This window comes from Mytilus californianus, unplaced genomic scaffold, assembly GCF_021869535.1.
Source record: "Mytilus californianus isolate M0D057914Y unplaced genomic scaffold, xbMytCali1.0.p SCAF_14, whole genome shotgun sequence".
Lineage (NCBI taxonomy): Eukaryota > Metazoa > Mollusca > Bivalvia > Mytilida > Mytilidae > Mytilus > Mytilus californianus.
In genome coordinates this window covers 31,202,777-31,219,535 of record NW_026262626.1, presented here as the reverse complement: position 1 = coordinate 31,219,535, position 16,759 = coordinate 31,202,777, and the positions used below count along the sequence as shown (strand labels likewise).

Genomic DNA, 16,759 nt, shown 5'->3' with positions numbered 1-16,759 from the left:
GATAGCTGTCTCATTGGCAATCGTACCACATCTTGTACCACATCTCCTTATTTTTTTTTATCATTTTGGAATTTTGTAACCAAAAAAAAGTGCTTAATTTTGGCAAAAGCAATCTGTACAAATAGTATAAATGAAGACACAGATGCAAAGGTTATTACAATACATTACCAATAAACATATGAGTTAATATCGGTTATTATAATTTAATAATTGACTGAGCTTCAATAACCATTTGTGCTTCTGTGAAGAGCAGATAGAAGGCAATTCAATAAAGATGTAAAAACTTTAGTCATTAACTGATTGCAAAGAACAGAATTTTCAGAGAACTTAAAACTTTGTTTTTAAAAAGAGTGGTTGGATTGCATTTCACTGGGGAAATCTATGTGTGGTCATATTTGTTTTTGTTTATTTTCATAAGTCAGGGGTCTACTTAATATTTTCAAGATCCATGAAAATAAGGACAAAATAATATAAACCCTGCCAAACAGACAGGAACATCTTAAAATAACTCCATACACAAAATATAGTTCTCCTACTAACTGCTTAATTAATGTATCTAAAAACAAGTGTAAACAGAAAATACTCAACAATGACCACTGAACCATGAAAATGACTTCAAAGTTAGATGAACTTTGTCAGACAGACATGTACAATTTACAATTACACCATACACCATAATATGGTCCACTCTTTTAGTATCAGATAAATGTACCAAATCAACAAAACTTAACATTGATCAATGGACCATGAAAAGAGGTCAAAGTTCAGTTGAACCCAGTTATAGGGACATCTACACCTCACAATCATTCCATACACCAATTCTATTTCACCTATTGCTTATAGTATCTTAGACCTAATAACACAAACTTAACATTGACTAATGAACCATGAAAATGAGGTCAAGGTCAGAGGAATCCTGCCAGACAAACAAAAAGTATGTTTTATTCTTTAAATGTCTTTATTGTAAAAAAAAGTAAATGATAATAAAGGGGGTAGACCTGGGGTATGGGAGACAACTCTTACAAAGGTATTGGAAGTCACTTGTGCTTTTTAACCTAGCTGTAATTGTAACAGTGATCAAGCATTTATGTTGTTTATGCTTGGTTATGAGAATGAAGCAGGAACATCTATGAAAATTGGACAAGGTTGACTCTATCAAGCATTAAAATAAGGAATTACATTTTTTTTTCAAGATTCAAATTTCAAAAGCTGAAAAGTTAGAAAATTAACATTAATACAATGATATGAAAAAAATACTGTTAACACAGAGATATGTCTCTCCTTTTTATTATTTTGATAGTAAAACGCAAATGTTGAAATTAAAATAGCAATACTTAAACATGTAAGTTATGCAAAATATTCAAAGTCAATGAACCATGACTAAAGGTACATGACCAAACAATCTCCATGGGAATAAGATGTGCCAATGCTAATACAACTGCAAACCATATATCAATTACCTCCACTATAGGTTCCCCATAAACTGACCTAATCACAAACTTCTAAATTAAGCAAAAGTTTTAAAGTCAATAGACCATGACTGAGGGGGAGGGCCAAATAAAACATTCAGGTCACAAATATTACCATGATATTTTAGATTTACTCTAAAATATGTTTCTACTACACATTTTAAAAGTCATTGTTATTCTTAATAAGAACATGTGCAAAAACACACAATAATATATGCCTACTAGTGTTTTCGACCGTTTTTTAGGGTACCCCAAAATTGATCATATTCAATATACCATAAACATAAAATGCAACAGTGAATTTCAACAAGACCTTGGCAGATGATTAATGGATCCCTACCCTTTCAATGGTGTAAATATAAGAAAAATTAAACGAGAGGAAAATTTTGGGGTTACCAAGGCCTACCCGCTTAAATCATGTAGTTGTTGTAATACATCAAATGTTATTTTAGTACTTTCAGTTCCATAGTGATTTTTTTTTGTCATTTGTAATCTTCTTCCATCAATATATCACCACCCTCCTATATTGCCAAATAACTCTAGAACAGTTGTGTATAAGTTTTATAACATTTGGTTGAGACAAACTAAAGTCTGAGAACGGAAACGAAAAATTCAGCAATTTTTATGTTTATAAAGGGACATAACTCAAGAATGGTAAAAGTGTCGCCACCAAATTTCGTACTTAATCTGTATTATGTAGTAATAAGCATTGTGTATAAGTTTCATAACATTTGGTTGAGGCAAACTAAAGTTAGAAAACGGAAACAAAAAATTTGTACTTGATCTTAGTTTTGTGGTAACTAGATATCATTGAGATGGGAGCCATCTCTGTGGGCCCGGCTGTGAATAATGTGTGGTAAAAAATTTGTATCTTTATCATTGGACATGGGGTTGTCAACTGAAACCAAAGTTTTTTACCTTGACCTTTGACCTAGGAAGTTGTACATAAATTATGACACACCCTCTGGTGTTGGTTTATATACATGGCAAGTATAAACTTTGAAATCATAACGGTTCTCAAGATATAGAGCGGACACGATCTTTACCATAGGACATGGGGTTGTCAACTAAAACCAAAGTTTTTGACCTTGACCTTTGACCTAGGAAGTTGTACATACATTATGACACACCCTCTGGTGTTCGTTTATATACATGGCAAGTATAAACTTTGAAATCATAACGGTTCTCAAGATATAGAGCGGACACGATCTTTACCATAGGACATGGGGTTGTCAACTAAAACCAAAGTTTTTGACCTTGACCTTTGACCTAGGAAGTTGTACATACATTATGACACACCCTCTGATGTTGGTTAATATACATGTCAAGTATAAACTTTGAAATCATAATGGTTCTCTAGATATAGAGCGGACACAATTGGTTACGGACAGACAGATGGACTGACGGACTGACAGTCTGACGGATGGATGGATGGATGGACAAACGGACGGACGGACTGACAGACGGACTGACAGATGGACAGACAGACTGATCACTATAGGGCGGCCGCCATTCGGGGGGGGCCCTAATGAATATTGTGTATAGGTTTCATAATGTTTGGTTGAGGCAAACTTAAGTTACAGAATGGAAACTAAAAATTTTGCAATCTTACGATTTATAAAGGGGCATAACTCAATCATGGTTAAAGTGACACTATCCAAATTCAACTTGATCTGTGTTTTATCAGTGGAAGTCAAAATTAAACATTGCATTGTAAAAAGCATGGATTGTAGTTGATTCAACTATAATCATGGACAAAGGAAGATAACTCCAATTTTAAAAATAACTTGATATTAAGAAGAAAATAAAAATTTTGCAATTTTTCCATTTATAAAGGGGCATAACTCTAGAACGTTTAAAGTGATGCCACCAAAATTCGAACTTGATCTGTGTTTTGTGGTAATAAGCATTGTGTATAAGTTTCGTAACATTTGATTGAGGCAAACTTAAGCTAGAGAACGGAAACTAAAAATTTTGCAATTTTTCCATTTATAAAGGGACATTTCTCTAGAATGGTTAAAGTGACGCTACCAAAATTCAAACTTGATCTGTGTTTTCTGGTAATAAGCATTGTGTATAAGTTTCATAACATTTGGTTGAGGCAAACGTAAGTTAGAGAACGGAAACTAAATTGTTTTTCATTTTTTCCATTTATAAAGGAGCATAACTCTAGAATGGTTAAAGTGACGCCACCAAAATTCAAACTTGATCTGTGTTTTGTGGTAATAAGCATTGTGTATAATTTCATAACAATTGGTTGAGGCAAATTCAAGTTAGAGAACGGAAACCAATTATGGGACGTACAGACAGACAAGGGTAAAACTTAATGCCCCCACTGCTACGGCGGGTCATAAAAAATTGCCTGGTTCAAACAGTTGCAGTTTTACGAGTGAGCACTGTAGTCTTAGTATATATAATAGTGTGGTTACAAATCAAGGAATGTATATAAACTCATCATAGATACAGGATTAAAATTTTGTAAGCCAGACACACATTTTATCTACAAAAGACTCATCAGTGAAGCTCGAATCAACGTTAAAAAGGCCAAACAAAGTACAAGTTGAATGTTCTTATTCAGGGTATATTTTGGTTGAAATTGAACAATAATTATGAAGAAATATTTAATTCATATACACATATGTACTTACCATGCCTTTAGATGTTAAATAAAATGTTCAGCTGGGGCGCAGCTTGATACGACCGCAGAGATCGAACCCTGAACAGTTGGGGCAAGTATGGACACAACATTCAAGCTTGATACAGCACTGAATTTGGATTGTAATTAAATATTTGACACAGCATAGGTTTCTCACACAGAATGAAAGTGGTCTAAGAACTTAAATTTTTTTAATTTACCTATTCAAACCATATCATTATTATTTGCTTTTATATATAAATCAGAAATAACCAATTTAAAATGGAAAATTTTAAAGAAAAAAAAGGAAAAAAAAATCCCCCCCCAATTTTTTGAACCCCCTTATGATTCATCATCCCCAAACTCAATCCCAGCTTTCCCTTTGTGGTATGGTACCTTGCAGTACAATTTCAGAGAGATCCATACACTTGAACACAAGTTATTGTCTGGAAACTAGAAAAATGCTTGTTTTTTGGCCCCAAATTCCTAAACGTTTAGGGCAATTACCCCCAAACTCAAACCCAGCTTTCCCTTTGTGATATGGAACTTTGCAGTACAATTTCATAAAGATCCATACACTTACACACAAGTTATTGTCCTGAAACTAGAAAAATACTTGTTTTTTTTGCCCTTTTATGGCCCCTAATTACTAAAATTTTGAGGGAATTACCCCCAAAATCAATCTCAGCCTTCCCTTTGTGATATGGTACCTTGCAGTACAATTTCAGAGAGATCCATACATATGAACACAAGTTATTGTCTGGAAACTAGAAAAATGCTTATTTTTGGCCCCTTATTCCTAAACTTTTTGGGCAATTACCCCCAAACTCAATTCCAGCTTTCCCTTTGTGATATGGAACCTTGTAGTACAATTTCATAAAGATCCATACACTTACACACAAGTTATTGTCATGAAACTAGAAAAATGCTAGTTTTTTGCCCCTTTTTGGCCCCTAATTCCTAAAATTTGGAGGCAATTACCCCCAAAATCAATCCCAGCATTCCCTTTGTGATATGGAACCTTGTGATACAATGTCAGAGAGATCCATACACTTACACACAAGTTATTGTCATGATACTAGAAAAATGCTTGTTTTTTGCCCCTTTTTTGCCCCTAATTCCTAAAATTTGGAGGCAATTACCCCCTAAATCAATCCCAGCATTCCCTTTGTGATATGAAACCTTGTGGTACAATGTCAGAGAGATCCATACACTAACACACAAGTTATGTCTGGAAGTTACAAAAATGCTTATATTTGCCTTTAAAACATTCTCTTTATCTTTCATAGTTTCTGCAAACAACTAAACAAATGGTAAAAATCATCTTCCAAGGGCAATTCTTCTGAAAATTTCCTCACTTATAGATCTTGACCTGCTGATAATTTTTCTATTTTTAGCCATGGTGGTCATGTTTGTTGAATGACCGGAATAAAAAATATAAACTTCACAATAGATACCATAAGGATCGTTCAACCAAAGTTTGGTTGAAATTGGTTCATTAGTTTCAGAGGTGAATTTCTTAGAAAAAGTGTACGACAACGACGTACGCAAAGTAATGGCAATAGCTCACCTGGCCGGAGCTAAAACTTTAAACTTCATAATGTTTGTAACAAATGAAATGCATCTCCAACCTACCTGTGATCCTCTGGAAAGAACATGATAAAACTCTATTCCAAATACTCTGGCAAATTCACTAGTACGACCAACAAGATCAATCTGTTCCATTATCTGTAAGTTAGCTCTTACTCTGGTGATAAAATAATTCATCACTCTCCATCTAATAATATATGTGCTTACCAATTAAACAGGTCATTCAGAACCAAGACACATTTGTCAATTACATTGTTATTTACTGTTCAGTTATTACTAACAATCTTGTCAGGTCCTTTTATAGCCAACTATATATAGTATGGATTTTGCTCATTGTTGAAGGCCATATGGTTGCCTATAATTGCTTACATCCACTTCATTTGAACGTTAGTGTAAACAAAATTTATTAATTAAATTCAAGTTAAATAATGTACACAATTTGGCATTTACATATTAATACAATTGAATAATTAATAGGATCATAAAAAATTAAATAATTAATAAGATCATTTGAACTTTGGTGGATACTTGTCTTATTGGAAAACATACCACATCTCCTTATTTTGATAATAACTGAAAAGATAATCTCACAAAGAAAACTTATTTTTTACCTCTGCCATGGATCAATACATATATGGACAAAAGCTCAGATTATAAAACCTTATAAACGGGTTTATCTATAACTAGCATAAAAAACATGGGCGCATCCATTAACCTCTCATGTGACCGATCGGCCATTACGATTGTGAAAAATAAAGGACGTGCATAATCAAAACATTATCAATTTTTTGTTTACATTTGCATTTCTTTCATTTTCTGATTTATTTTATTATGGATAGTGTCGGTAATTATAAACTAGAGGCTCTCAAGAGCCTGTGTCGCTCACCTATATTTACTGATGCTTTGGAAATCATGTAAAATAAGGTTAAAATCATAATTAATAGTATTAGATATTAGATATTATAATGATATCTAAGATAATAACAAACTAGAGGCTCTAAAGAGCCTGTGTCGCTCACCTTGGTCTATGTGCATATTAAACAAAGGACACAGATGGCATACATGTGATTCTTCCGGCGGGAGTCAAAATCTCCCGCTTTTCAGACCCTCTTCCGTCCCTCCCGTTAAAATTTGAAATCTTCCGCTTTTTGAAAATGTCAACCTCGTAAAATTTTCATTAGACATTTTTGTTTACAAAATCGATACGGACAGAGAAAAAGTCCGAGAAACTCGAAATCGATATGGGAAAAGTCCGAGAAAAATGGAAGTTTCCTGTAATTTTGTGTCAAAAGTTAAAATAGGTAAAATTAGCCTGAGGTGTTTAGGATTAAACTGTATATACAACAATAAATAAAAGATAATAGGCAATTACCTAGTGATCAACTGGTGTCATCCTGGTTTGCCCACTTTTAATTACATGCATATGTAAACATAGGGGGGATTGTTGTTTTAACAATTATAGTTTATTTCTGAATTATAGTTATATTTTTTGCCTTTTATTTTACCTGTAAAATTTTATGAAAGATAATATATTCTGCTATTAAAGCAAGGAAAATGTGCAAAAATATTTTATATTTGATATAATTTTTAGCAGGAAAATATATTGAATTTGACAACAAAACAAATTCTAAAAATGTGTACAAAAATGTGAATTAAATTTTAGCATTTGTCAACAAATAGTTTTAATTATTGGTACATTCTGAAATTTTTTTAAAGTAAAATAATGAAACTAAGAAAAGATTAGAATAAATGTCATTTGAATTTCTTTTTATTTATTCAACTTATTCTTTTTTTAAATTTTGATAAATACACTGTTCTGAAATTTAATATAAAAAATATCCTATCAATTCTAACAAATAGAATATAAAATGCAACTGATCAGTAGCCAAGCTTTGTATATGACACCATTTGAACAGTATTAACTCTTATAATTTCCACCCCACCTAGTTGAGGATGTTTGGCTAACAACTTTAGAATACATAGGTGAAGCTGACAACATACCCGTAACAACATCATTTACTGATTACGTGACAAGAGTTCTGGGTTGAAGAATACCACTTTCTATGGAACTACTACTACACAGAAGGACCACGCATCACCTGGACGGATGGCACAACAAAATCAAGAAGAGACTCCAACATGCCCACCCTTACATCTATGAGATCATTGAGGTTTTGAAGAAGACCCATGCACTAACAGAATGTAATATTATCCAGTATGCAGCAGGAGGAGCCCGCCCACCAAAAAGACGAAGATACAGAGTGATAGACTCCAACTACTGAAAGACAGATACCAACAAGGACTCATCAACTACTCTGACGCAACATCCCACCTTCTCAATTTAAACTGAACAACTTAGTGAAATATTGTAATTTGTGACTTTGTAAATTTAATGTTTTGTGACTTTTGATACATATATATAAAATATTGTATTTCCAAACATTATACATATAGTGCCCCATACTACTTATTTTGACATGTGCTTTATTATTACCTTAATATGCAATGCATTTATAAACTTGATTCATATATATTATATATATTGGTGTATTTATATCATGAAAATCATTCAGAAACTAATGAATTATTAAGACACTTTTATTACTGAATGTCATTGTTTTGTCAATAGTTGTACATGTAAGTTAAATGAATCCATTGAATTGATATTAAATTATTGAGAAAAAAATGTTTAATTTAATTGTTATTTTTCTATACGGATGAAAATGGAAGTACAAAATAAAAAATACCTGAATATATAGAAAACACTAATAAACTATATTCCTAAGTTGGAACAGACTATACAATTGTATGTTCATTAAACCTTTTGTCTTTTTTGTTTTCTTTACTAATAGATAATTGGTATAATTAAAAGTGGGCAAACCAGGAGTAAACCGATCAACTAGCTAGTTTAAGACACAAGCTAGGTTGATTAAAAGTAAAATACTGACAAAGGATTAAATTGTACAAGTTGTATAAACAACGATTTAATTTGATGCTGTTGAAAACATGGAACATTTACTGAACCTCAAAGACAAATGAAATCAACTCAAATATGATATTTATGGCTTGTTTTCTATCCAAGCCAATGGAATACCTATATAAGTACAGTTGTCTTGGACTATTCTAAAATTTTAGAATTTGACAAAATGCAAACTGTATTTTTTTATCACCAAATACCCCAGCAGCAAATAAAAGAAGATCAAGTATCTAGCCAAATTCAACTCTGCCTGGAGATCTGATTTCAAATGATGCAAATCCAGTACCAAGGGTCAAGACCATGCTTACTACACTTCATGCAAAGCTGACTGTGGTGGCCCTAATGATTTGACCAAACTTATGGGGACAGCTACCCACCAGCAAGCCTACAACTCTATCAATTTAACACCTTCTGTTACAAGCATGATCAGTAGTGGTACCAAAGTTGACAATGTAGCTAAATCAGGGGTACTTTTGCCAACTCTGTATGATGGCTGATCGCTTTATCTTAAATTATATATAATGAATAAATATTTGAAAACCCCTTATCATCTATTTTTATCAAGTAAAAATGGATATGGAGTTGTTGAAAGGTATGGAATTATTGTTCTTTTAACAAACAAAAAAAGAAGATATGCAGTTTAAACACACTAAAAAACCATTGCGTACGTCGATAAATAGGTCGATAAAAAATCTCCAGTTATGAAGCCCAAACTCCAGCTGAAAATTTCCAAATCTCCAGTTGTGGCTTGACAACTCTGTCACATGTCTGAGATGGATTCATGACAGAATTGTGTTTTGGTGATGGTGATGTGTTTGTAGATCTTACTTTACTGAACATTCTTGATGCTTACAATTATCTCTATCTATAATGAACTTGGCCCAGTAGTTTCAGTTGAAATTATTTTGTAAAAATTTACAAAATTTATGAAAATTGTTAAAAATTGATTATAAAGGGCAATAACTCCTTAAGGGGTCAATTGACCATTTTGGTCATGTTGACTTATTTGTAGGCCTTACTTTGCTGTACATTATTGCAGTTTACAGTTTATCTCTATCTATAATAATATTCAAGATAATAACCAAAAGCTTCAAAATTTTCTTAAAATTACCAATTCAGGGGCAGCAACCCAACAATGTGTTGCCTCATTGGTCTGAAAATTTCAGGGCAGATAGATCTTGACCTGATAATCAGTTTTACCCTATGTCAGATTTACTCTAAATGCTTTGGTTTCAGAGATATAAGCCAAAATCTACATTTTACCCCTATGTTCTATTTTTAGCCATGTCGGCCATCTTGGTTCGCGGGCGGGGTCATCGGACACATTTTTAAAACTATATACCCTAATGATGATTGTGTAAAAGTTTGGTTAAATTTGTCCTAGTAGTTTCAGAGGAGAAGATTCTACAAACCAGTAAAAGTCTGAAATGGCCTATATTTGTACTCGACTGAACTGATTTTTACTCGACCAGTCTGAATTGGTCTGAAATTTACTTGATATTACTCGACTAGTCTGAACCATACTAAAAAGTCTGAACTTGTACTCGACCTTTACTCGACCAGTACTTAACCATTTTATACGAGTCTGAACCATACTCGACATAGTCTTAACCATTCTCGACCAAGTCTGAACCATGCTCGACCTAGTCTGAATCATACTCGACCTAGTCTGAACCATACTCCACCAAGTCTTAACCAACCTAGACCTATTTTTTGTATCTATCTATATTATTTTTTCATTATTTAGGAACTGTTATTCATATATATATATATATATATATATATAAAATGTATATCACATTTAAAATTAAAATAAAACAAGGTGATCAAATTTCTGGTTGGATTAAAAAAATATCATGTAATAAATTAAGTTCGTTAAATGAATTTTCATATACATGATATCATGTTCACATTGATTTATGCATCAAAAATACTATAACTTTCAACCTTTATTCAAATATCTTAAATGTTATTCATTTTTTTTTTATCAAAATATATATAAAATAGTATATAAAGCAACTTAATAAATGTTAGAATTGACACCTTTGTTTTGTAAAAATCAAAAATTTAATATAATAATAATAATAAAACTTTCATCTTTTTATCCTTGATAACCTTTTAAAAAAGGAAATGTATTCCAAAGTTGCAGTAGAAATTTATTTTAATTAAATTTAAATAAGTTTTGTCAAAATTAAAGACATGGCATACAAGAAGCAGTTTAATAAGGTTTAATGGTTTAATTACCTCAGTACAGGTGTTTTACAGGTAAAAAGAAAACCATGTATTACTTATCTAGTGAATTCAAAGGCCTTGTTATTTAAGTTTTACAGGATGTTGTAATTTTCAATGGATGTTATTTAAAATTTATTACTCTCTGACCAGGTGTGATCTTTTTAATCAGTGTGCGTCAAGCAGGATGTATAACTTTATAGTTTACCCTAATCAGAAGAAAAATTTTATTCATTTCTTGAATTTTTTATCCCTTTTAAAATATATATATATCCCAAATTATAAATAGGCATAGATATATTTCTGATATAAGGTTAAACAATGTCAGTGATTTTGTTGGCTGTTGTTACCTCATTAAAAAGATAGTTATATAACTATTGTATATAACCATGAAACCTAAGTACAGAAAGTCACAGGACAAAAAGTCACAGGACAGAAAGTCACAAATTTGAAAGGACAAAAAGTCACAAATAATTTGTATACAATTGATTGAATATTTATGAGAAAGATCTTGAAATGTTTACTTTTTATGACACATATTCATTTTACAGTTTAGGAAATTGTTCATAAGACTTAATTTGATAAATAAAGATTTATAAAATTTTAATCATGCAAAGGATATATTTCTTGGCACCATGAAGCCATTTAAGTACCAAGACATTGTAACATTTTGTTTTCTTAACAATTATTTGATCATTATTGATATTGTTTCAAGAAAAATACAAAAATGTTTTTTTTTAAAATAAGTGTTCTATTGTTCAAAGAAAAATAACCTCAAAACTGAATTGTGACTTTTTGTCCTGTGACTTTCTGTCCTACATTCGTTTTTATTTAGGAATTTAGGAAAATCAAGTTTTGTTTAAAAAAAAAACACATGCCAAACAAAAAGCACCTTATTTTTAATAAGGTTTTATTACCCTCAGTATAGGTGTGGTTTTCAGGTAAAAAAAAGTCTTTTATTTAACAAGACTCAGACTTTAAAATTAGATAATTTAACTATCTCGATTTGCCAAATCTAAGAGAATCATGTATTATTAAAGAATGTAAAAAAAATGTTTTTATATATATCTTTATTTAATTGTGGCTGTTGTCATGTAAGTTAAAAGAGAAAGTTATTTAAACAATCAAAATTATAAAGAAGAGGTTATTTGGTCAAGTATGGTTCAGACTGGTCGAGTATTGTTCAGACCTTTGGTCGAGTATGGTTCAGACTGAAAAAATAGGTCGAGAGCTGGTCGAGTACTGGTCCAGACTGGGTTAAGACTGTTTCAGACTGGTCGAGTAATAGTTTAGACTATTTTCAATAGCAAAGATAAGGGTCAAGTACAAATCAGTACAGTCCAGTATGGTTAAGACTGGGTCGAGTAATATTAAGTAAAATTCAGACCAATTCAGACTGGTCGAGTAAAAATCAGTACAGTCGAGTACAGATATAGGCCATTTCAGACTTTTACTGGTTTGTAGCGCGCGCATAATAAACAATTTTATCCTCGTCAGATTTGCTCTAAATGGTTTGGTTTCAGAGATATGAGCCAAACACTGCATTTTACCCATTGTACTATTTTTTAGCCATGTCGGCCATCTTGGTTCGCAGGCGGGGTCATCGGACACATTTTTTAAACTAGATACCCTAATTATGATTGTGGACAAGTTTGGTTAAATTTGTCCTAGTAGTTTCAGAGGAGACGATTTTTATAAAAGATTGCAAAAATTTACGAAAAATGGTTAAAAATTGACTATTAAAGGCAATAACTCCTTAAGGGGTCAACTGACCATTTTGGTCAAGTTGACTTATTTGTAAATCTTACTCTGCTGAACATTATTACAGTTTATCTCTATTTATTATCATATTCAAGATAACAAAAAACGGCAAAATTTCCTTAAAATTACCAATTCAGGGGCAGCAACCCAACAACGGGTTGTCCGATTCATCTGAAAATTTCAGGGCAGATAGATCTTGACCTGATAAACAATTTTACCCCATGTCAGATTTGCTCTAAATGCTTTGGTTTCAGAGATATAAGCCAAAATCTACATTTTACCCCTATGTTCTATTTTTAGCCATGGCGGCCATCTTGGTTGGTTGGCCGGGTTACCGGACAAGTTTTTTAAACTAGATACCCCAATGATGATTGTGGCCAAGTTTAGTTTAATTTGGCCAAGTAGTTTCAGAGGAGAAGATTTTTGTAAAAGTTAACGACGACGGACGACGACCGACGACGGACGCCAAGTGATGAGAAAAGCTCACTTGGCCCTTTGGGCCAGGTGAGCTAAAAACTGTAAAATTTCTAACTAGGGGGCAGCAACCCAACAACGGGTTGTCGGGTTCGTCTGAAAATTTCAGGGCAGATAAATCTAAATCTGATGAACATTTTTGCCACCTGTCAGATTTGCTCTAAATGCTTTAGTTTCAGAGATATAAGCCAACTAGAGGCTCTAAAGAGCCTGTGTCGCTCACCTTGGTATATGTGCATATTAAACAAAGGACACAGATGGATTCATGACAAAATTGTGTTTTGGTGATGGTGATGTGTTTGTAGATCTTACTTTACTGAACATTCTTGCTCCTAACTATTATCTCTATCTATAATGAACTTGGCCCAGTAGTTACAGTGGAAAATATTTTGTAAAAATTTACAAAAATTTACAAAATTTATGAAAATTGTAAAAAATTGACTATAAAGGGCAATAACTCCTTAAAGGGTCAATTGACAATTTTGGTCCTGTTGACTTATTTGTAGATCTTACTTTGCTGTACATTATTGCTGTTTACAGTTTATCTCTATCTATAATAATATTCAAGATAATAACCAAAAGCTGCAAAATTTTCTTAAAATTACCAATTCAGGGGCAGCAACCCAACAACGTGTTGCCTGATTGGTTCAAAAATTTCAGGGCAGATAGATCTTGACCTTATGAACAATTTTATCCTGTCAGATTTGCTCTAAATGCTTTCTTTGGTTTCAGAGATATGAGCAAAAAACTGCATTTTACCCTATGTACTATTTTTTAGCCATATCAGCCATCTTGGTTCGCAGGCGGAGTCATCGGACACATTTTTTAAACTAGATACCCTAACGATGATTGTGGACAAGTTTAGTTAAATTTGTTTTAGTAGTTTCAGAGGAGAAGATTTTTGTAAAAGATTACAAAAATTTACGAAAAATGGTTAAAAATTGACTATAAAGGGCAATAACTCCTTAAGGGGTCAACTGACTATTTTGGTCAAGTCGACTTATTTGTAGATCTTACTTTGCTGAACATTATTGCTGTTTACAGTTTATCTCTATCTATAATAATATTCAAGATAATAACCAATAAAATGCTTTGCTGGGCGCAGCTTGATACGACCGCAGAGGTCGAACCCTGAACAGTTGGGGCAAGTATGGACACAACATTCAAGCTTGATACAGCTCTGAATTTGGATTGTGATTAAATATTTTACACAGCATAGGTTTCTGACACAGAAAGAATGTGGTCTAAGAACTTGAATATTTTTAATTTACCTATTATGGTCCAATGTCCAAAATCAAAATACATGGTTAGATTCAGCATATCAAAAAACCCCAAGAATTCAATTTTTGTTAAAATCAAACTAAGTTTAATTTTGGACCCTTTGGACTTTAATGTAGACCAATTTAAAAAACAGGACCCACAATTAAAAATCTAAAAACACGGTTAGATTTGGCATATCAAAGAACCCCAATAATTCAATTTTTGATGAAATCAAACAAACTTTAATTTTGGACCCTTTTGACCTCAATATGAACCAATTTGATAGCGTGCCCACAAATAAAAAATCTAAATACATGGTTAGATTCAGTATATCAAAGAACCCCATATATTCAATTTTTGTTGAAATCAAACAAAGTTTAAATTTGGACCCCAACTTGGACCAACTTGAAAACTGGGCCCATAATCAAAAATCTAAACACATCTTGAGGTTCAGCATATCAAAGAACCCCAAGAATTCAATTTTTGTTAAAATGAAACTAAGTTTAATTTTGGACCCTTTGGACCTTAATGTAGACCAATTTAAAAACAGGACCCAAAATTAAAAATCTAAATACATGGTTAGATTTGGCATATCAAAGAACCCCAATAATTCAATTTTTGATGAAATCAAACGAAGTTTAATTTTGGACCCTTTTGACCTCAATATGAACCAATTTGATAGCGGTGTCCACAAATAAAAAATCTAAATACATGGTTAGATTCAGCATATCAAAGAACCCCATATATTCAATTTTTGTTGAAATCAAACACAGTTTAATTTTGGACCCCAATTTGGACCAACTTGAAAACTGGGCCAAAAATCAAAAATCTAAATACATGTTTAGATTCAGCATATCAAAGAACCCCATATATTCAATTTTTGTTAAAATCAAACAAAGTTTAATTTTGGACCCTTTGGACCTTAATGTAGACCAATTTGAAAACTGGACCCAAAATTAAAAATCTAAATACACAATTAGATTCGGCATAACAAATAAATAAATGTGGTCAAAGATTTTACAAATCTAATGCGCCATACTGTGCAATTAAAGATTACTTCTTGAAATTTTTCAATATTTGAAATTTGAAAAAAAAAAAATATTTGAAGAATAATTCTTTTTAATTTCTGAAATCTGAAATGAGAAAAAATTGACCCCCCACAATTTCTTTTTACCCCCCCCCTTTTTTTCTCCTAACAAATTCTTTCCCTCAAGGTCATAATCTCAATTCAAATTTCCAATGGAGTTTGCAACCATAATTACCCATTTAAATTTACCATAGTGCTAACTTAATCTATTTTATAATAGAATTTAAAATATAGTGTCAAATCTTTCATATGGATTTTTTTGTAAAAAAAAAAAGATGCAACATTTGCAGATATTTTTACTGGTCTTCCTTTATAAATATGCATTTCTTTAAACATAATTTAAAAACAGTGTAAGGGAAGTAACCAAAACGTTGTATTTGGATTACCTCCCTTACACTGTTTTAAATTATCTTAATTGTTCATAAACCATTACTTTATACATAATTTAAAAACAGTGTAAGGGAGGTAATTTCAATGATGTATTTGATTTATCTCCCTTACACTGCTTTAAATTATATTTTGTACTAAAGTATTTGTCCATTAACCAGGACAACCTTGTTTTTCCCCCTTTTTTGCCCCTAATTCCTAAACAGTTTGAGCCATAACCCCCCAAAGCAAATCCTAACCATCCCTTTGTGGTATGGAAACTTGTAGTATAATTTCAGAGAGATCCATACACCATTCCACAGTTATTGTCTGGAAACTAGAAAATGCTTATTTTTGGCCCTTAATTCCTTAACTGTTAGTACCATAACCCCCAAAACCTTCCTTTTGTGGTATTTAACCTTATGGTAAAATTTCAAAGAGATCCATTCACTTAAACTAAAGTTAGTGTGAAAAGCAATGTGTCTTCGGACGACGACACCAACGTCATACCAATATACGACTGCAAAAATTTTTTGCGGTCGTATAAAAACGGCAAAATTTCCTTAAAATTACCAATTCAGGGGCAGCAACCCAACAATGGGTTGTCCGATTCATCTGAAAATTTCAGGGCAGATAGATCTTGACCTGATAAACAATTTTACCCCATGTCAGATTTGCTCTAAATGCTTTGATTTCAGAGATATAAGCCAAAATCTACATTTTACCCCTATGTTCTATTTTTAGCCATGGTGGCCATCTTGGTTGGTTGGCCGGGTCAGGGGACACATTTTTTAAACTAGATACCCCAATGATGATTGTGGCCAAGTTTGGTTAAATTTGGCCAAGTAGTTTCAGAGGAGAAGATTTTTGTAAAAGTTAACGGACGACGGACGACAAACGACAAGTGATGA

General features: G+C 32.4%; 1 protein-coding gene across 4 annotated transcripts in view; it reads right to left on the bottom strand.

Moving 5' to 3' along the window:
* Nucleotides 1–16,759, bottom strand: part of LOC127724637 (uncharacterized) — a 640,225-nt gene that overhangs the window by 218,969 nt on the left and 404,497 nt on the right. For 3 of the 4 annotated variants that reach the window (XR_007992624.1, XM_052231644.1, XM_052231645.1), the window contains one exon: nt 5,740–5,881. The exons of the other annotated variant lie outside the window; for it this stretch is intronic. Coding sequence is in view for 2 of the 3 variants with exons in the window: in XM_052231644.1 (XP_052087604.1) it covers nt 5,740–5,881 (142 nt within the window). In the remaining variant the exon portion in view is untranslated. The remainder of the gene's footprint in view (nt 1–5,739; nt 5,882–16,759) is intronic. 4 annotated transcript variants of the gene reach the window in all.